Source organism: Dromiciops gliroides, chromosome 4 (assembly GCF_019393635.1).
Source record: "Dromiciops gliroides isolate mDroGli1 chromosome 4, mDroGli1.pri, whole genome shotgun sequence".
In the NCBI taxonomy this organism is placed as follows: domain Eukaryota; kingdom Metazoa; phylum Chordata; class Mammalia; order Microbiotheria; family Microbiotheriidae; genus Dromiciops; species Dromiciops gliroides.
In genome coordinates, this window is record NC_057864.1 from 337,543,410 (window position 1) to 337,565,289 (window position 21,880).

General features: G+C 39.0%; 1 protein-coding gene across 3 annotated transcripts in view; it reads left to right on the forward strand.

Annotated features, from left to right (window-relative positions):
- LOC122754436 (sine oculis binding protein homolog) overlaps nucleotides 1–21,880 on the forward strand; it is a 233,796-nt gene that overhangs the window by 124,180 nt on the left and 87,736 nt on the right. For 2 of the 3 annotated variants that reach the window (XM_044002848.1, XM_044002850.1), the window contains one exon: nucleotides 16,192–16,287. The exons of the other annotated variant lie outside the window; for it this stretch is intronic. In XM_044002848.1, the coding sequence (XP_043858783.1) occupies nucleotides 16,192–16,287 (96 nt within the window). The remainder of the gene's footprint in view (nucleotides 1–16,191; nucleotides 16,288–21,880) is intronic. 3 annotated transcript variants of the gene reach the window in all.

A 21,880-nucleotide genomic window follows, 5' to 3' on the forward strand; every position in this document is an offset into this window, starting at 1 on the left:
ATGTTGCCTGACACATAGTCTGTACTTAATATATGATTATTTCCTTTCCACCATTATCTATCTCCATGCCACCTGTTGGGTCCCCATCTTTTTCTGGCCCAGGGAAATGTGTTTTCACACTTAATTGCTCCCAGAAGGTGGGCTCTGTCCAGCCAATAATAGCCTGACCACCAGATGGCCCAGAGATATTAATGGCCATGTGGTTTCAGAGACAAGCTTTAAACCTAATTCTTCCTGATTCCAATACTGTTATTCAAATCACTAAACTAAAAAAATTGACTGAAATCCTTATGTGAGCCAAATGTCTAAAGGTAACCAGTTTTGTATATACTTTTAAACCAAGATTCACCAATCTTCCAGGTGTGGTGACATATGCCTCTAGGCCTTGCTCCCGAGGAAGCTGAGACTGGTGGATTGCTTGTGCCGGGGAGTTTCTGAGCTGCAATGTCTGAACCAAGTTTGGCACCAATATGTTAAACTGCTGAGACTTGGTAGGCTAGGGGAGTGGATGGGAGGCCACCAGGCCACCTAAGTAGCCCATGTCAGAAATGAGAATTTCAAAGCTTCTGTGCTGTTCAGCAGTAGAGTCAAGCTTGTGATTAGCCACATTTCCAGCCTCAGTGAGATAGAAAGACTAAGTTTCTCTACTCACCCACCTCCCACTCCCTCACCCCCAAATGACACCAATGTACTGAATGTTTTCTACAAACGAAACTTCTAGGATTCAACAAGTAACATTTGTTTCACCACCTCATTTTCTTTTCCTCACCCAATTGCCAGTAGAAAGGTAGAATATCCAAAAAGGCAATCAATAGGAATAATTAAGAAGAATTTTAAAATTCTAAACTTCTAAGTGTGCTTAAATAATATCTCCCATTTATATAGCTCTTAAAAGTTTCCAAATCACTTACATACATTGTATTTTTTGATCCTCCTCCAAAATCTGTGAGGTAAGGAATTACAATTATTGCCACCAAGGAAACTGAAGCACAGAGAAGTTCAGTGACACAGCCAGCAATTATATCAGGAAGGATTTGAACTCAGGTGTTCATGACTGTAGGTGTAGGGCTTTATCCACGATGCCTTTATACTGTATCCCATGTGGATATTGTGAGTTTCAGTACATGAACTGTGAAATTAGGGGTATTATTTCTTGCAGATAAAATAAAATTTATCAATATTTTTTCAATATATGTTAAGTCTAATATTTAAAAACAAAACAGAAATTGCCATCAAACCTTGAATTCACAAAGAACTCACTGAAAATTATTCCTATTTAAGGGGAACTTTGCAGGCTCGATGTACCCAACTCTCCCATAATATTGCTAACTTAAATGTCCAGTGTGTTACTTGCTATTCTTTTTTTGTTTGTTTGTTTGTTTGTTTGTTTTTGCGGGGCAATGAGGATCAAGTGACTTGCCCAGGGTCACACAGCTAGTAAGTGTCAAGTGTCTGAGGCTAGATTTGAATTCAGGTCCTCCTGAATCCAGGGCCAGTGCTCTATTGACTGCACCACCTAGCTGCCCCCCTCTCTATTCTTTATGGCAAATATTACTGCGCCATGAACAATAAATGAATAAATAGATAAATGAATGAATGAATAAACACATAAGCAAATAAAAAGTTGAATGAATAGATGAATAAATAAATTAATTAGTTAAAATTCAAGGTCCAATGCACCATGGCCATGCCACCTCTCAGTAATCCACAAAGTGGATCATCAGCCACTAAGTAGAAAGGCATTGGGACTGACTTATGGTGCTTGTCTGACCTCCATGGGAAGTGAATGGGAAGCATTCATCTTTCCCTTCAGCTTTTGCCAGCACTCCAACCCCTATCTGTCATGTAGGGCCCTCTCTCCTAATATGTTTGACTGAACAAAAGCACTCAAGTTACCCAACAAAGAATAGCACAAAATAAATCAAAAAGGGTAATCTGCTTTGTGAAAGAAAATAAATAAATATTAAAACAAAAAAGCCAAATAAGGGGATTTTCAGGATTACATGGCAACAACAATGGGTTAGTTGAGACACAATGGAATCTGTGAGAAAGAACTTAATATGTTTTCATGTATGGAGTAGTTGTATTTCAGGCTAATATTGAATCTTTTCCCATAACTGTCATGCAACCCATTTCTGTCTCTGAGTAAGGACAGTCATTAGTCAAGCAAGAGACCTGTCTCATTGACTCATTTCTGTGCAAGCTCTACATGGCTATGATCTGACACCTCATCGAAGGAGATATTCACAGAGGCAATAAACAACATTCACTTCACATTATCTTCATATTGTATATTTGTTACCATTATTCTTTTAAGGCTTAACATGGAGTTTTAGAAATTTATTATAGTTGTAAATGTTTACCCAGAATGAGAGAGACAGAGAGAAAGAGGAGGAGAGAGGAGAGAGAAAGAGGAAAGACAGAGACAGAAGGGAGAAAAAAGAGACACAGAGACAGACAGAGAGAGAGGGAGAGGGAGAGAGAGATACAGAGGGAGAGAGAACAGAGCGAGAAAGAGAAAAGACAGGAGGGAGACAGATGCACAGAGTCACACAGAGAAAGATGCTACAAATAAGTACTTCTCATCTATCAGGGCTGTATGATCCATCACAGAAGGAAGTGCATAGGCAGAGTCAGTCTGTCTGGTCACCAGCCGAGTGAGGGCATAGGGTTAAAAGGCAAATTTGCAGGGGAAATAGCCTTTCCCTCTGTTTATCATGTCAAGTGGGAGCAGATTAATTTTGTTAATAAACACAAGATCAGGACTTCCCCACATCACTCTCCTAGTCCTTTGCTTCCTCCAAACCTACCCAGTTCTATTGAACATGCTATCCATCCTCATAATGGGTCAGCTTTGTAGGCTCAGAATCATGTCAGACTAAGGGTTCTTAGCCTTTTTGTGCCTTGGGCCTCCTGGCCAGTCTGGTGAAGCCCATGCATTCCTCCTCAGAATAATGTTTTTAAACACATAAAATAAAATACACAGAATTATGAAGGAAACAAATTATATAGAAATAAATAATAAATGAATTAATTAATGAATAAGAGATTAATTAGTGGTCAAAATATAAAAAAGAAAGCAAGTTCACATGCCCCAGATTAAGAACTCCTGTTTCTCTCTCTTCCTCCCCCTAAACCAATCAATTGGCAAGTCTTGTTGGTACTACCTTTATTTAATCTCTTGTGTCTTCCCCCTTCTCTCCACTTATACAGCTACCTCTCTAGTTCAGGGCCTCACATGTTTCATCTGTTCTAATCTCCTCTTAAGTGATATCCTTTGCTCCAGTCTCTCCCCTCACCTATCCATCTTCTGTATAGCTACCAAAGTAATCTTTCTAAGTCATCTGATTATGCCATTCCACTCTCCAAAAACTTCAGTGCCTCATCATGACATATGGAACAAAATACAGGCTTCTGGCCCTGGCCTCTAAGTCCCTCCACAATCTGCCCCCCCCCCAACCTTTTCAACTTTATTTCATACTACTTCCCTTTATGAACCCCCTGCTCCAATAAAACTGGACTATTTATCATTTCCTCCAATCAACACTACCACCCTCTGCCTCCATGTATTGGAAGCAATCATTATGGATTCTCTCCTACTTTTTGCTTCTGGAAATCCATGTCAACCTTCAAGACTTAGCTCAGGGGCTACCTGCTCTGTGAAGGCTTCCCTATTCTCCTTCCCTCCAATTTTTAGGGATGTCTCCCTTTTCAATACTTAACTAGTATACATGTGTCTCCTCAGTAGTGAGCAAGTATCTCCAGGTCACATACTGTTTTTTGTTTTTGTTCTTTGCAGGGCAACGAGGGTAAATTATTTGCCCAGGGTCACGCAGCTAGCAAGTGCCAAGTATCTGAGGCCAGATTTGATCACATACTGTTTTAATTTTGTCTTCTCATATAGTATTTTGTAAAAAGCAGGTTGGTGGCAAAATGGATAGAGTTGGGCTTGGAGTCAGGAATACCTGAGATCAAATCTGGCCTCAAATACTTACCATGTGACCCTGGGCAAGTCACTTAACCTCTGTCTACCTCAGGTACCCATCTATAAAATAGGTATAGTGATAGTAAATCAGCCTACCTCCCAGGGTTGTTGTATGGCACAAATTAGATAATATATGCAAAATACTTTGTAAACTTTAAAGTGCATATAAATGCTTGCTATTATTATATGTACATCAGGTATTTAATAAATGTTTGTCAAATCAGATTGAATTGAATTCTATAAAGAGCAGGTATAAAAGGAGGCTAATAGCCACTCATACCTGATCAGTAATAAAAGCAAAGGTCTGAATTTGTAAGCCCCCATAACAACTGCTTCTGAATGGTTAAGGGTTTGGCCAAATATTCAACAGGTAGTAGAATGATAGGGTTGATTTTATTGTTCATGGGATACTTAGATTTCTCCTTCACTTGAGCCAGCTAGAGAAATCATTATTTATTATAGTGAGATACAGCTTGCTATCTGTTTGAGAGAAGCCTGATAACATAAATGCCTGCAAAGGTATAATTGATATTTAGAGGCATGTTCTTCTCAATGAAGGAAAATGGGATACTTACCTTGGTTTACAAAAGAATGTGGAGCTCATTTATTAGGGTTACTATAGACAAGACATTGTGAGAAATGTGATGTTTAAAGAGTTTGAGAAAGATAATTTCTGAGTAGTCATTTTATTAATAATGCCAGAATTTTAATAAAAGGAGGTCTGTGGCACACTCAAATGCCAAAGACAATGATGGCAGCAGGCTTGATGCTTATATTCCTTAGAAAAGGGATATTCCTGAGGGTGGCAGTCAACTCTGATTGGTTAATAATTAATGAAGGAATGAATATTACAATGAGGGGCTGAACCTATTCTAATGAACTTTGATTATATCATTTACTTCTATCATTCTAAACAAAGAATCTATATCACCCACCCTGGTCTAAGCAGAAGGGAGTTTCATTAGATCACATTACAAATCTGATCTAGTTGGTTGGAGTAGCAGTAACTCAGAATGAGGAAAATGTTAATCCTAGATTTCATCAACCCTGTCTTGAGAGAGGACAAGAAAATGGGATGGGGGGGGGGAAATGGCATTTCCTCAATTTTAATAATTGGCTATTAATATGAGAGAGAAATAATCATTTATCTCAGAAAATAAAAAAAATAAGTTAAAACCTGGATCCTACTTTGTAAGAGTTTATGATCTAATGCAGAATATGCCATGACCAGAAGTCTAGCAGTGGGATTGGCTAAACTGTAAAAGCTTAGGAAAAGGAATATAAGAAGAAGATGAGTACGGTTGGTTTAGACCAAGGAATTGAATATGGAAGCAAAGCTGAGGAAGCATTATTCTAAGGACAGCCTTGTGATAAACCTGAAGATAAACCTGAAATTGGTAGATTGGCTTTAGGGGGAAAAAATGCAAATGGGGAATAAGTATCATTGGTCAAAGTCTAAGTCAAGTCTGTTTTGGGAAGTGGGTATATTATGATAGATGATAGATAGGTTATATATTATATATAATATTATATAATTATATTATATATAGATTTTAGATAGATGATTAGATAGATGATAGAGTTGATTAGAATATTCAAAGGGGAGCCACTTGGTAGAGGTTGAGATAGGTGGGAGGTTGTTGTTAGGAAGGTCAGGTAACAGTTATTGGGGACTCAGGCATCAGGAGATTGGGGATAAGGGGTAGGGAATCCAGTGACTAGGCTCTGGGCTTCAAGGTAGGATATTCAGCCATTGAGAAACTGGGGTACAAGGCAGAAACTGAGTTATAAGGGTACAGGATAGATAATTATGGAGTTGAGGAACAGACCAAAAACCTAGCCACTAGAACGAGGGGTTCAAGGTGTGTTGGGTAGTAGTTAGTTTCATGATATTAAGAAACACAAAGCCTCACACTAAATTTATCTAAGTACAGTTTGTTGAATAATATATAAACCATATAGGTATAGTTGTATCAGAAGGGCACAAGAAGACAATACATGTCTTTGACCTACCTTGCTATCACCTTTTGGGTCCCATATTTTTCCAGGCCAAGAAAAGGTGGTTCCATGCTTAAAGTATTCCCAGAATGTGAACTCTATTCAGCCAATAATACCCTGATTACCAGATTGCTCAGAGATACTAGTGGCTTTGTGGTTTCATACTGAGGTAAAAAAAAGGTAACTACTGCCTCTTACAAATGTACCCATCTAGGATTAGGCAGCCAGGTATCTTAAAAAAATAGATCAATTGCTAGTTTGGGAGTCTAGAAGGCCCAAGTTCACATCCCACCTTAGACACTTATTAGCTGTGTGATCTAGGGCAAGTCACTTAACCTTTTTCAGTTTCAGTTTCCTCATCTCTAAAATGGGAATAATAATAGCACCTACCCTCCATAAAATTATTGTGGGGATCAAATGACATCATATATATATATATATATATATATATATATATATATATATATATATATATATATATATATATATAATGCTTTGCAAATCTTAAAGCACTATATAAATGCTAGCTATTATAAGGATAAACACAGGGGTTGGTTAGAATTCCTATGTAATCAGGACCTAGACTTACAGATATTTACCAGTCACTTTACTTATCTCTATTTGCATGTATCTTCTCCTCTGATCAAAAGGACTTAGTTACAAGGTCATAGCAAGACCATCTCAATGCAATGCATGACCTTTTCCCATAAGATCCAGGATTAGTCCCAGAGTCAAAATCAGTGGGTGGGGCTAAACCTACTCCAGGAAGTAAGGCTCAGCTGCCAAAATTAGTAGAGATAGGAAATGGTACACCAATAACTACAATACAGGGTGGTACAAGGATCTACTGCTTTCTAAGCTACCAGGACCAGGTCATGCCCAAATCCCCTCCCAGTTGTATGAGCTTATATGTATTTCAGGAAAGGTCATAATGGAAGTAATAGAAATTAATGGGATTGAAATTCTATAAGTTGTCTGAATTGGTAACTCCTTTACAGGTAACCCTAAAGTTGGTTATGCTCTCTACACATTTTAAAAAAGGACCCTACTCCTGCTAGTTTTTAAAAGTATCCAACAAGGAGGCAGCTGGGTGGTGCAGTGGATAAAACACTGGCCCTAGAATCAGGAGGACCTGAGTTCAAAGCTGGCCTCAGACACTTGACACTTACTAGCTGTGTGACCCTGGGCAAGTCACTTAACCCTCATTGCCCCACAAAAAAAAATATCCAACAAAATATAAACCAAACTTCTTCTGTCTTTTCTTCCCTGGAGGGATTTTTTTTTTTGGTGAGGCAATTGGGGTTAAGTGACTTGCACAAGGTCACACAGCTAGTAAGTGTCAAGTGTCTGAAGTTGGATTTGAACTCAGGTCCTCCTGAATCCAGAGCTGGTGGTGCTTTATCCACTGAACCACCTAGCTGCCCTGAGGGAAAATCTTAATCACATAAAGTTGGAATGCACAATTAGTATTTTATCTAGAAGACTTGAATTTGAGCCTTGGCTTGCTTGCTATCTATATGAATTATCTCAGACTAATAGTTTTGGGCTTTAATTCATAAAAGTTGCCAATTCAGGGCTTTATTGTGCTGAGTTTTTACTCCCACAAGGGAAGGCTCAGGGACTAAAATAAGACTCCCATGGGTAAAATCACAGAAAGAAGGAGCAGCAAGGGAAAGACAAGAAAGGAATTTTTCAGATCATGGATGTGACAGCCTTTAGGCTATGGTCGAAGGAAGAACAGGGATCAATGAGCTCTTGGGAAGAGGCTGTCCTAGGATTTGGCATGCCAAACTTCACCTGTTCCCCATCACTCTGTCTAGCTACTGTGTGATATAGCTGAATTCCCATCTCCTCCATACCAAGCAGACAAAGACCATGGGTTTAATTGGGGGAAAGTTCTCACTAAAGTGCCTCTGATGGGTTTCCCATCTCTAATGTCACTGGTAAGCAAAGACTAGGAAGTGGCTAGTGAGACTCCAGTTATATAACCATGGGACATGGAAGTTTCCAGAATAAATCCCAGAAGCTTCCAGAAAAGTGCAAGGTTAGGAGTACCAGGAAGAAGAGATGGTAGGTTGAGAATCCTAAAAAACAGATAGGCTTTTTGAACTGTTGCCATATTTGGGGCAAGTAATTTAGTTATCCTGATCCCCAGTTTCCTCATCTTAAAAAAGGAGACTGGGGGCAACTAGGTGGCACAGTGGATAAAACACTGGCCCTGGCTTCAGGAGGACCTGAGTTCAAATCCGGCCTCAGACACTTGACACTTACTAGCTGTGTGGCCCTGGGCAAGTCACTTAACCCTCATTGCCCTGCCCCCCCCAAAACAGAGGCTGGTTCAATTAAATAAAATTATGTTTGTGAAAGTGAGGATGGCAATATTTTTTTGCTTATACCTCCCTCCAGGATCACCTCCATGCCTTCTGATAAGGCATCAGAAGAGATCTTTGAAAGACCTTTTTTCGGGGGGGGGGGGAGACAATGAGGGTTAAGTGACTTGTCCAGGGTCACACAGCTAGTAAGTTTCAAGCGTCTGAGACTGGATTTGAACTCAGGTAGGTCCTCCTGAATCTAGGGCTGGTGCTTTATCCACTGTACCACCTAGCTACCCACTGAAAGACCTCTTAAATGGAAATTTGTAAAACAGAAATCTATGTCAATTATTATGATTATTATTCAAATGGAAGTAACTAAAGCATTTGATTCCACAGTTTGTGCCTGTTGACACATTTGTCACATAGAAACATAGAAACCTGTGGCCCATTAGTCATCTATCTGGGAGAATATTTGTTCATTTGTTTTTTTACTTGGGAGGGGGTTCTAGAATTTCAGTGATACACAGGCTGCCCTGGTGTCACCAGCAAAGTCAGGAGACCAGTGAAGAAGTCTTGACTCTGATGCTCTCTAGCTGGCTGTGACCGTCATCAAGTCTCTTGAATTCCTTATGGCTCAGTTTCCTCATCTAAAAAACAGGACAAATAATTTTTAGTTGTTTTTCAGTTGTGTCTGACTTTTCATGACTCCATTTGGAGTTTTCTTGGTAAAGATACTGGAGTGGTTTGCCATTTCCTTCTCTACCTCATTTTATAGTTGAAGAAACTGAGGCAGACAAGGTTCGGTGACTTACCCAGGGTCACACAGCTAGTAAATATCCGAGGCCAGATTTGAACTCAAGTATTCCTCAGGTATTCCTGCTTCCAGGCCCAGCACCGCTGAACCACCTACCTGCCCAAGGACCAATACTATTGCATAAAATACCTGCCTCAAAGGATTGTCACCGGAGAAGTGCTCTATAAATTGTGATGCATAGGAAGTGAACCTATAATTTTATTGGTATAAATATGTCAACCCCTACCAATATAGGTCAACACTTCTGCAATCATATTTTTAGAGAGTTGCCTAGAGCACTTTTGATAAGTGACTTGCCCAGGGCCACATAGCCATATGTGGGACAAAAGTCCCAGGCAGCCCTTGAACCCAAGCCTATCCTTGCCTGGAGGCTGGCTCTATGTATGCACTACTATTATCTTTCTATAAATGTAATTTAATTATTTTTGTCCTCTTCATATCATATGTTAGATGAGGGTATTGTAAACATAACAGTGTTACCTTTTCCCAGTTAAGCTTTGCCAATCAGGTGAGAGAAATATCCTAACCATGAAGGTATATTATGTAGCCAAGTTTAGTAATGATATTGTAGCTATTCATCTGAGCAAGTCACTTATAAAATGAGGGGAATGGCTCTGTTCTGCTCTTCCTTGGATTCTGTGACTCTAGGGAGTGAAAGGGGGTTGGCATAATGAATAGAGAGTTGGCCTGGAAGAATTGGATTCATGTCTTACCTCTGACATGTGTTTGTTATGTTAGCCTGGGCAAATCCTCTAAAGGCTCAGTACTTAAGACAGCTCTGAAATGGGAAGATTCGGAGAAGTTACAGACTTCCACTGGTAGAGAGGATTTTCTTCACCCAGGAGTAACCTATAGCAATGAAACCACAGGTCCAGAAGAACGAATGTAGACTTTGAATAACAGATAATTAAATCTCTGGTATAAGTGTATGAGAGAGCTTTTACTGTAAGATACAAAGTGAAAGCATGGAATTGGTGATGATATTTGTAGAAACATGGGCTAAAAATGAGGTATCAGATTTTTTTAGTCTAGAGGTGTTAAGGTATAACAGTGCTAGGTGATATAGTGTTAGGGTTGAGCACTAGTCACGGAGTCAGGAAGACTTGGCTGTGTGACCCTGGGCAAGTCACTTAAACCTCTGCCTGCTTCGGTTTCCTTATATGTAAAATGGAGGAAATAATAGCACATCCCTCCAAGGGCTGTTATGATGATAAACTGAGACAATAATTGGAATTGGAATTTGGAATTCCAAGCCTGGAAATCACTTTGCAAACTTCAAAGTGAACTATAAATGCTAGCTTTTGTTCCATGGGCCAATACTTCAGACTTTCTTTTCCTTTACTATTTATTGAATATTCTTTCATCTATTTTAATACACCCAAATACCTGCAATTTCCTTTAAAATTGTATATATGATAGGCAGCTAAATGGTAAAAACCCTTTCCCACTATAATACAATTTAGGGATTTTTATTTTATTTCTTCTTTGTGCCTTGAAGTGAAAGCAACTCATAATAATAATAGGTAAAAAATATTCCTTTGATCTGACAGTAACATTTCTTATGAAAACACTAGGATCAACTCCTCCTTATGCTATATTTAAAACAAGTACACAATGCCCTAGCAAGGGTATAGTTACTTATGAAGAACTTCTTATAGAAGGAAAAAAAAACTAAAGTGCCTCGTGATTTCAGTTATATTTTGGTCCAAGTTATGTTTCGTGTGTTGCTATTCTCTCATCCTGCCAGCAAGTCTGTAACTTAAGTGCTTTCCTTGTCCTTGGACCTTGACATTAATATGGGGCTCTACTGTATCCAGGCATAGATATGGAAGAAGACAGTGACCACCAACCAGAGGTTCAGGAATCTTCCTGGAGGAATTCTGCAGCTTGGGAGAGGAAGTCCCCAGGGATTTTTGCCTAGCACTCCAGTGAAGTGGTATGATCCATTCAAAAGAAGTTGGGCTCCATCTGTCCCACCATCAAAGAATGGAGAACTTCTCTTTTGTTCCCTACTGAGGCCCTTAGGAATGTGCTACTAGGCTTATTTCCTCCTCTCCTCCCACCCTGAATCAAGCCTTTTACCCTTGTTTCCATCTTTCTTCAATTTTCTTGGGCCAAAGATGGCGCCACCAACCATGCATGACAGTTCTCATTTGGTCTTCTTTGCTGTTGTTGCTGCTACTACTAGAGAGGGATATTTGGTTAAGTCTGTGAGTGCTTTGAGTGATGTTGTAGGGTTGATAAAACCTCTTTATGGTTAACTGAAAGAGTCAGCATGGGCAATTGGTTGCTGATTCAGTTATTAGAATTTTGAAAGCAACCTATAAGAAAGGAGAAGAACAGACTTTGCTGTAGTATTTTGTTTTGTTTTATTTTTATTTGTTTGTTTTTGTGGGGCAATGGGGGTTAAGTGACTTTCCCAGGGTCACACAGCTAGTAAGTGTCAAGTGTTTGAGTTCAGATTTGAACTCAGGTCCTCCTGAATCCAGGGCCGGTGTTTTATCCACTGCGCCACCTAGCTGCCCCCCTTTGCCATAGTATTAACATATCCTATAAAGATTTACTCTGTCACCTATCCAGGGGCTGGAGGAGATGCTGGGTTCTCAAAGTCTATGTCATTGGACTAAGGATAGGTTTTGACTTTAGGCGTGGTGCTGAGTTTATGGAGCCCAGCTTGCCTAGATTTGTGGAAGCCCAGTAGCAGAAGGTTGGCTGCCAGGTGATGACATTTCTCAGCAGCTCATGAAGAGCATCTACTAAGGCAAGAGAGAGACAGTACAGTACAGTTGGAAAGATCGCTGGCTCCAAAGTCAGAGGACCTGGGTTCAAATCCCTGCTCTGATATTTACTGTCTGAGTGACCTTGGGCAAAGTCATTTAACATACCTAGGTCTTTGTTTCCCATATGAAATGATGAGGTTGGAACAGATGGTCTGTGTGGTTCCTAGTATGTCTTTGGTTCATTTAAAATCAAAGGTCAATCAAGTAATGAATTAAATATAATAGGTGTCATGTAGGCATTAATTTAGCTCTTAGGAAGTGGCAAAAGAATACCAGCACTAGAATCAGATCCTTTCACTGACTCTTATAAAAATAAATAGTGTAGCATTTGTGGTAGGGAAGAACTAAACACCCATTTGTATGTGTGTGGCCTTGAGAAAGTTATTTAACCTCCATGGGTCCATCCTTGTCCATAAAAGGAGGAAGCTGGACAATTTGACCTGAAAGATCCCTTCCAACTCTAAAACTGTGGTCCTGTGACTCCTGTGTATTCTCAATCATTATTATTCATAAATGGCCTGCGAGAGACAAAGATGAACTGAAGCACTCCCCCTACATTTTTAGGGTGACTCCTCTCTAATCAGCAGCTAAGCTGGAAAAGTAGCCCATCATATAACATTTCAAGTCAAGTCAACAATCGCCTCCTATATGCCAGACAGTGTGCTAAGCTGTTCCTAGAATAACATCTCCCAGCTCAAGGATAACATTCTTCTGGAGCTAAATTCATCCCTTATCCCCTCTGGTGATACACAGAAAACCACTCAAAAGATTTGACTGTATCCCTTTAGATCAAGCAGCTATCAAGAGAATTGTACCTATTCCCGGGAGAGAAGGGAGCAGGGCACCTCTTGTCACTTAAAACTTATTTTTTTAGATGATTATACTTGACTTCTCTTAGACCCTAGTGAAGTTTAAAACTTTAGACCATTTAGAAATTCAGAGTACTGTGAGGATTATTTTTGGTGGTGGTAGCAGCACTAGGTTCTGTGTGTGTGTGTGCTCATGTGTGTGTGTGTGTGTGTGTGTGTGTGTGTGTGTGTGTGTGATGGTGTGCGTGTGGGTGGTGGTGTTGGGTTTCCTTTCACTATGTGTGCTTTCCATTTCCGTGGTTGTGTGATGGATACCAAGCAAATGGTTGTAGGATGGAATTTCTTTAACTATGTAGTCAGATTAATTGTCAGAGGTTCAGGCACTTTCCAATGACAGGGATGTGTGATGCAGAGAAAAAAAATGGAAGATCTAGTAAGATAACCTGTAAAACCAGGATGGTTCAAATTGCAAGAGGCTCTGTGGTAGCATGGGGTGGGAGTGTTGCACTGTGAGCCCAGAGGCCATAACCCCTTGACCCTGGACACACCATCTCACCTGTCTGAGCCTCAGTTTCCCCACCTTTAGTGTAAGGAGAATAGATCAGATCATCTTTAAAGTCCCTTCAGGAACCTAGCATTCCATGTTTCTTTATTTTTTATACCCTAAACCACATCATGCCTCCTAGAACATTGAGCATTGGTGGGTCATACTTTATTTAACCTCTTGAATTATGAACTATAAATACTGAGCTAATTGTTGTGAATAGACAAATTTAAGATCCACATAAGATAGTAATTTGGGGGTTCTTTAAAAAACTCCAACAACTCAAAAGAGATTTACATGTAAAGGAAATAAATTTATTTTTATTTTTAATCAGCAGTGTTGACAATATCACCAGGCATCTGGTGTGTATGTATGTGTATGCATAGTACATGTATAATAAACACATTCTAGCTTATGAATATTTATGTATAAGATACACATATATATCGTGAATATAGACATACGTATGAAAACACACTGGCCCCCGTATAACTATATGCAAAGTGTGTTTTCAGGCATATGTAACACAACACACTAAGAATGTAAAAGTACTCACTGAAGTCCTTCTGCCTAATCTAATATCATTTTTGAGAGGACTGCTTATAGTAGGTTTTAAGTTCAACACACTTCAGAGTTCATCCATTTAACAGTAAACCTTTACTGAGTGCCTCTTCTGTATTGGGCACTGTGGGGAAACAAAGATAAATTAAACTTGGTTCCTATCTTCTAGGAAGTTGTAATGTAGAGGGGTTTTTTACAATCTATTTATAAGAGCCAGGCATTACAGCTGCATTTCATGTAGCACTTATCCATTACTTGCTCTAGGCATCAAAAATGCTTCTTGGGTTGAAACATTCCATTTTTACTTCTAACCAATGGGATCACTGAAATCCAATTCAGTTCAGCCCAACAAGCATTTACTAAGCACCTACTTGTGCAATTCACTATGCTAGGCAAAGGCAAAAGAAAAAAGATGAAGACAAAATAGTCTCTACCTTCAAGAAGCTTATATTCTCTTGAGAGTTAGGAGCAGGGGCAGGGATATGCCAGATTTGCAGCTAAGTATATACTTAGTAATGTGGGGAGGAGGGAGTGAGTACTGTGAGCTGAGGAAATCTGGAAAGATTTCCCATAGGAGAGGCAAGTAATGATGGATTTGTAACTGGCCCAACTTAAGGCCACATTTCCTTAAATAGGTCATCCTGATATAGTACATAGTATGTGTAACGCTGTATCATGTGTTATCAGGTCAGCCTGACACAGAGTAGCATGAATAACCTGGGTATCAGTTTTACTTGGAGTAAAACTTTGGCCCGTGTAAGTCAGTATCTGTCTACCAAATCAAGATGTTAAATACATGAAACACTCATGAAGAAACAGTTTTTTACACAGTTTGGACCTTCACACTGTATTTTTTTCTCCTCTAAAGTCAACTGCATTGGGCATCAGGAAAGGGCTCAATAAAAGAGGCATTGAATCCAAAATGGGGGTGGGGGTGGGACAGGACTCTCCTAATTCTTAAAACAAACCAGTTTTTAAAACACCACCTTAATCCTTCTGTGACCCAAATACTAGTGGCCTTGTCATTCCCCCTTCTGAATTATTCCATCCTAACTCCCATACATCCCTACAGTGGGAAGCAAAAAGCCTTTATGATGATGAGCTACGCATACCAGGGCTTGCAAAATGTGGATTTGTTTCTGAAGTGGCAACACAAAAAACAATGCTCCCAGAGTTCCCAGCGACACCCAACAACATCAGACCAATTTCACTCCATCAAGGAGAAACAATGCATAAAGGCTGTCAGGGCTTGCTAGACGTATACTCATCTTCTCCGCCTTAGTCCATATATCACAACAGGTAGTTCTCAGCTCTCTTTGTGTCAGACATACATTTTATCTGAAAAGACAGCAGACAGAGCTACCTGCTGCTTACTGTATGGCTTTCCTGTGTTTCTCTTCTTTTTCTTAGTTCACTGGGGCTTATTTAAATAAGCTGGCTTGGGGCCAGGAGCTCATCATTTTAATGCAGTGTAAAATGGAATATGCATAATTATATGCAAGCCATATGTGAGGGAGACAGCTCAGCTGTGAATTTCAGGAGGCTGGGAGAGTGAACAGCTAGGGATTAGATGAGATGAGAGCGGAACAGAGTGCAAGTGTCGCCCAAATGAATGGCTTAATGAGTGTGCTGCTGACACTCCTCCTTTCACCTACTTCTCCCTTTGCTTTAACTCCAAACCCGAAAATGATGTAGATTAGAAGGAAAATACTGTATGCAAACGGTATTGCTAATGGGTTCTGTTAATGTCTCCATTTAAACTTCAGCTTTCTTAATTAACAGCGTAGATCAAAATAACCAGTAACTTTTAATGCAGCTTCTTAATTAAATATTTTTTACTGCATTTGATTGAATACTCATTGTTCTTGCTAGACCGTTGCTCCTTTCAGATCTTTATTTAAAAATAGAGGGGAAATCAGTTTATTGCTAATAGTATTATGATGCCAATTATAAGTATGCAAATCTCTTTTCTTATGGCCTTGCTATTAAAACGACAAAAAAGTACATTATCTAGAGAATGCTTGAGCATGTCAAAAAAGTTTACACAAGTATGTATGTAATGGAATCCTGAAAATGCAATAAAGTCATATGAAACTCCTAAAGTGGGTATGACTTTCAGCTTAACTATTGGATTTTGGTTGGTTTCTTATTGTTTTAACTATTAGAGCACAATTTATTTGCATGTTCAGCCTAAGCTATTTAAAGGAAAAAAAAATCCCAAGTTTTGATATCTAAAAGGCGTACTGCGTATTTAAATAAACTTCTTAATAATGTTGTTATTTCTGGATTCCCGTTTGTTTAATGATCTGAGCTGTTATGCTTTTAGCTTTTTTTTTTCTTCCATTATTTGTAAGTCCCTAAATAGGCCATTATATTTCCCTTCAGGCTAGAGATGAAGATGGACATGCTGAAAATTTCCCCCAGCAGCACTATGCTAAGGAAACTCCAAGGCTTGCCTTCAAGAATAACTGCGAACTACTTGTAAGAATAACATACTTACAACAAGTCTAGAATGTTACTTTAGCACAGTGAAAAAAGTTTTTGAAAGGGTTTGTACATTATGACATAAGTTATGAAATATTAGAGTTTTTAACTGTTTAGAAGTTCTAAATGCTGATATCGCTGAATAATCATAAGATCTCAAATTGTTTGCAAATCTTTTATATCTGATTATAGAACTTGAATGGCCCGGTTACTTTCGTCTGCTTTGTCTGGTAGTTTATTAGGCAGCCCTTCCCTGATTAGAAAAGTTAAAAATAGAGAGACAAAACATATAGATATATAGAGATATATTATATACACATATATGTAGCTTTTTAAAAGACCCAACCCCACTCCTACCTTATATCTCTATATTATTTTTAAAGGTATACAATTTTGTTCTGCTAGGAAAAAAAAAGATAGCAGAGTCTACACGCAGTACTCCCTTTAGAATTCAATGATTTCGTTACTTTCTTGCCAAATGCAATCAGGCTCTTTCCATCCTGTTTTTCTGTGAAGAAGAAGTCAAAGCAAGTAAGCAAAAGTACTGACAAGAAGAATCGAGGATGTTTACAAGTCGTGAGAGAGAGGATATCAGTGGTGAAAAGGACTATGTTCCAAAGGAGGGTTAATTTGCTGTTCATTTGAGCATTTTCAGCTAGACAAGATGAAAAGCAAGCAAGAAGGCCTATTATATTTCTATTAAATGAATCTGTTGGGACCTAATGTTCTTGATTAGCTTTTCAAAATGAGTACTCCACAATGAATTTTCTGTTTACCTAAAGTAAACAGGGAATGAATTGTCATTTATTTAAAGAGATTTCAAACACTGCTTTTGAAAATGAAGCTGTTTGATGAATTCAGTTATGTCTTCCCCTAAATTTTCCTTTCTTTTCAACTGCATTTTAAGCACAACATTTGCTCCCAGTGAATGAGAGTGAGAATGCTTAGTTATTATATCTCGAGGTAGTCTAATTTCTGTTCCATTTTTGGCCTAATCCAGTAAGAGCCTGCCTGCCAAATCTCTGCATTAGGAAATCCCACATGCAACGGTCTTTGGGCTTCTCCCTGACACCAACTGTTCCATGAAAACAAAGTGTCCAAAGAGCAGGAGAAGCATGAAAAAATACAGTTCTTGCCCATTCTATCCACAGTGACTATGTTGAAAGAGAGAAACACTTTTTTTTTTTTGGCTCCATGGCCCTATTCAGTTACAACAGCACTACTCATCTGCTGTGTGCTCTACTTTGGCTGGTCAGAGGGAAGATTTAATTCTTATAAGTGAAATTCCTTTGAACCCTTACATTTTCTTGAATTTTATCAATGGGACATTGAATCCTTCAGTTCTGCTCTTGTTAATGTAGACTTTTTCAAGGAGCAGCTCTTCCCATTTAGTCAAGGTATTTTAAAAGTTTCACTATATGCCCTCTGCCGTATTTAGTTGAACACATTTGTGTTGGTTCTCAATTATCAGGGTGATTTTTGGACAGTTTGGTTCTTATTTAAGGAAGCAATAAAAGTATTTTGACATCTCCCCTCTCTCCCCTACCCCTTTGCTATTGGGAAGATGGGTTGGCCAAGGCCCTGGCTGTGGTCAGTTTGTATTGGAATAGGGGGAAAAATGAATACCTTCTTCAGCTATCATTAGCAAAAAGATATGTTTAGTTAGGGCCATGCTTAAACACTATATCATGTTGTAGTTTGGGAAAATTTGGGACTAGTAAAATCCTTGCTTTCCTGGTTGTTGTTTGAAATGCTCTATTTTGATAGCATATTCAACTCTATTCCCATCCCCATGGAAAGGGAGGGAGGCCAAAGAGAAAAAGCAGAGAGAGTATTTCTCCAAGCGAAGATTTAACTAGTTTTTCATCGGTGAGAGGGAGGGTGGTTTGAGGGCTGGTTATGAAGCTCAGAAAAGTTAAGCTTTGAAACAAAAAAGACTCACTCATTCTTCAGATAATTTGGAAGTCCTTAGAGCTTGTTTAGTAGATCTCAGAGCAAGTCTGATAAGGACTCGTTGGAGGAGTTTGGGCCCTTGGACTCCAAAAGGCTTTTTAAAAATTCCAGTGTGTAGCTCCAGCTTCTAGCACAGCAAGTGTAGCCTCTGGTTTAGGCAATATTTGTATCTGAAGGGTGGTCAGCATGTATCTAGCAGAGAGAGCACTGGATGGTTTCTGAGTCATCCTGGGTCGGGGGAAGAACTGGGGCAGGGGCTTAGATTATCAGAATATTCAATCACAGGCATTTATTTGAAGTCTTTTGTCCTTGGGTAGACGTTACTATGCTGCCCCGAAAGGTTGTGTGGTGTTTGGATTTCCCTCATCTAGTTCGATGAATTTAATTTTTTTTAAAATCTTTGAGTTTCTTGAAAAGGTGAGGGATAATAAGGAAGCTAACCAAGAGCAGAGAGAAATCAATGCCCGGATTATACAAGTGTGTGTAATCAGAAGGCTCCGACAGCAAAAGCATCGGCTGATACGAAATCTGCTCTACAGCTGTAGATTTCCTGTAGGGTATTGATTTTTCCATCTAAACCCTAAACTGTGATATGTGCCATCACACTTAATGTACAACACAGATGACTAGATATTTAACTTGGTGGCCAAGATTCTTTAGTCAGGGAGGGTTCAGCAGTTTCCTTATGCTTTTAATAATTTTGAATATGAAAGGCTGTCGAGATGAGAGACATTCAATAAAACTTAAGCACTACATCATAGACCACAAACTGGTTTATCCCATTGTCTCTTTTCCCTCACCATCATTAGGTGGTATGCAAAGATTTATAGGCCCAAATCCCAAAAAGCCTTAGGGGACAGGAAAAAAAAAAAGTAGGTAGCCAGAATGGTGGCCAGGATTTGGGGCCCTTAGTATCCCTTAAAGGGACAATACTACCTATTGCCTCAAAATAATTAAAACCCTGCACCATCATCACCAATAGGATAGTGCATACATATGTAACCTGCATCATATAACCAAGTCATGAAACCATGATAAAAGGGGATTGTCTGTGTCAAAAATATCAGAAGAGGAGCAGCTAGGTGGCACAGTGGATAGAGCCCTGGCCCTGGATTCAGGAGGACCTGAGTTCAAATCTGGCCTCAGACACTTAATACTTAATAGCTGTGTGACCCTGGGCAAGTCACTTAACCCCAATTGCCTCAACAACAACAAAAAAATATCAGAAGAAAAAACATTCAGGGCCAGCCTTAGGAGCAGGAAGGATGGTTTGAGAGGGTCCTTTTCCCTAAGGATCATAAAATCATACAATGTTAGAACTGGTAGAGACCCCAGAGATCACTGAATCCAACCACATCCCTTCCACTATTTTAACCTCCTTCCTTTGGGCCTTGAAGTCTATCTAACTTTGGGAGCTCCCTGTAAAAATACCCACAATTCTGGGATGGTTTATACCTTCAGCCTATTATCACTTAATAGCTTAAGTTGACACATTAGTTGTTGGTGAATGTAAGCCCTCGAGACAGTCAGTGAGAGTAAGGTCTTCTTTAGGTATTTAGAGGAAACAGGGTGCATAGGAGGGCATGGAGAAACATTAGGAAGGAAAGTACCAAGAGAATCTTTGACTACTTCCAAAATTTGGATTCTGAGGATGGGATTATATTGAGGAAGAAGTTACAAATATGGTCATGACATATGACCATTTGATATTATGATATCTTTTTTTTTTTTTTTTTTTTGCAGGGCAATCGGGTTTAAGTGACTTGCCCAGAGTCACACAGCTAGTAAGTGTCTGAGGCTGGGTTTGAACTCAGGTCCTCCTGAATCCAAGGCTAGTGCTTTATCCATTGCACCACCTAGCTGCCCCCGATATTATGATATCTTAAGTAGAAAAGGACAACAGATCTGGGAAATCTAAATCTGCATTTGATGAATGAATGAATGAATATAGGAAAGAAAATAAGGAGAGTCAGAAAAGACAATTTGCTTGCTTTGTTTTCCTTAGTTCTAGATTTCTGAGTGATCATCTTGACAAATTAAGAGTCCCTTTAGTTTCTTCCCAGACTAGCTAGGGTGAGGGGGGATCCTATGGTTGAATATAAAATATATTAATATATATATGCATCTATATTCCATATAGATGTATTTTATATCTTTCATATGTATGTGTGCACATGTATGGCAGTATAGCACAGTGGATTAAGAATTGGTCTCAAAGCCAGGTAATACCAGAGTTCACATTTTTCCTCTGATACATACTGGCTTTTTTACCCTGGGCTAGGCATTTAACTTCTCTCTATGTAACCTTCTAAGACTATAAATTGCAAAGAAATTCTTGCTGACCTGTACTGATAGCGATGGGAATTCCTTATACTAAAGAAATCATAGGTTCAATTTCTCTCTGTCTCTCTCTGTCTCTGTATCTGTCTCTTTCTCTTTCTATCATCTTATATACTTCATCTGGATGTAGAGGCAAAGGGAAAGATGAGTCACAATTAATTTGGGGGAAAGAGGGTTATACTAATATTGGGTTATACTATATATCTCTCTAGATTTATTTCCCTAGATATGAAAAGTATCCTGCTTTCCTCAAACTGCTTCTCATCTTTCCCTTTGCCTCAATATCAAGGTGAGGTACACAAGTATTTATATAAATGAGTCCCAGAAGTGCTTGGCTAAAAGTCAATCCATTCTCTCTCTCTCTCTCTCTCTCTCTCTCTCTCTCTCTCTCTCTCTCTCTGTCTGTCTCTCTCTCTCACACACACACATACACACATATTTTATTTTTCCCCAATTACATGCTAAAACAACATTTAAACATTAATTTAAAAAAAAGTTTTGAGTTCTAAATTCTATCCCTTCCTGTCTCCCCCCACCTCCTCCCTGAGACAATAAACAATCAGATTCAGGTTGTACATGTGCTCACCCTCCCTACCCTCATATAACAATTGTACTAGAGAAAATGTTCTTTGGGGCCATTCACAATATCAAGGCAATTTGGGAATTTAAAATAATTTTAAGTTTATGGCCTTGTATATCATGGAAAAAAGCAATTGTCGCCAGGCAGTTATTTCATGGAACTATTTTTCCACTCCATTTATTTGTGGAGACAGACAAGAGAATTACAATAGCTAGACTTGGTCAGGAGAATCCTTCTATAATACTGAATTATTTGACCAAAGGTACAAAAAGCTGAATTCCTAGGAAATACCTAGAGCTTCTGTAGGCTTGCTAAAAAGAAATAGGTATCCCATTTCTTCAGAATGCAAGTTGATGCCAATTAAACAAGGGAATAAGAGTGTATAAGGAGGATCTATTTTTTTTAAAGGTGAATTAAATGTCTATACAGCAATCCTCTTTCCACTATTGGCTCAGCTTCTGTAAGCCATGGCAGTTAAGATAACTGAAAAAGAATTTCCTGACTTTAAATGGAAATTAAATGACTATGCTACTGAAGTCTTGCCTATTAAATACTCTCAAGACCCCAAGTTGAAAGTGAGTTGTATTTATTTTTTAAAGTAAGATTCAACTGTCCCCTTTCTGCCCTCTTGTAGCCCCGCAACAGGTCATAGTGAAATCTGTTTCCAAGGAAAATTGAAAGCTATAGCAAATGACATTGACATTTAGATATTGCTAT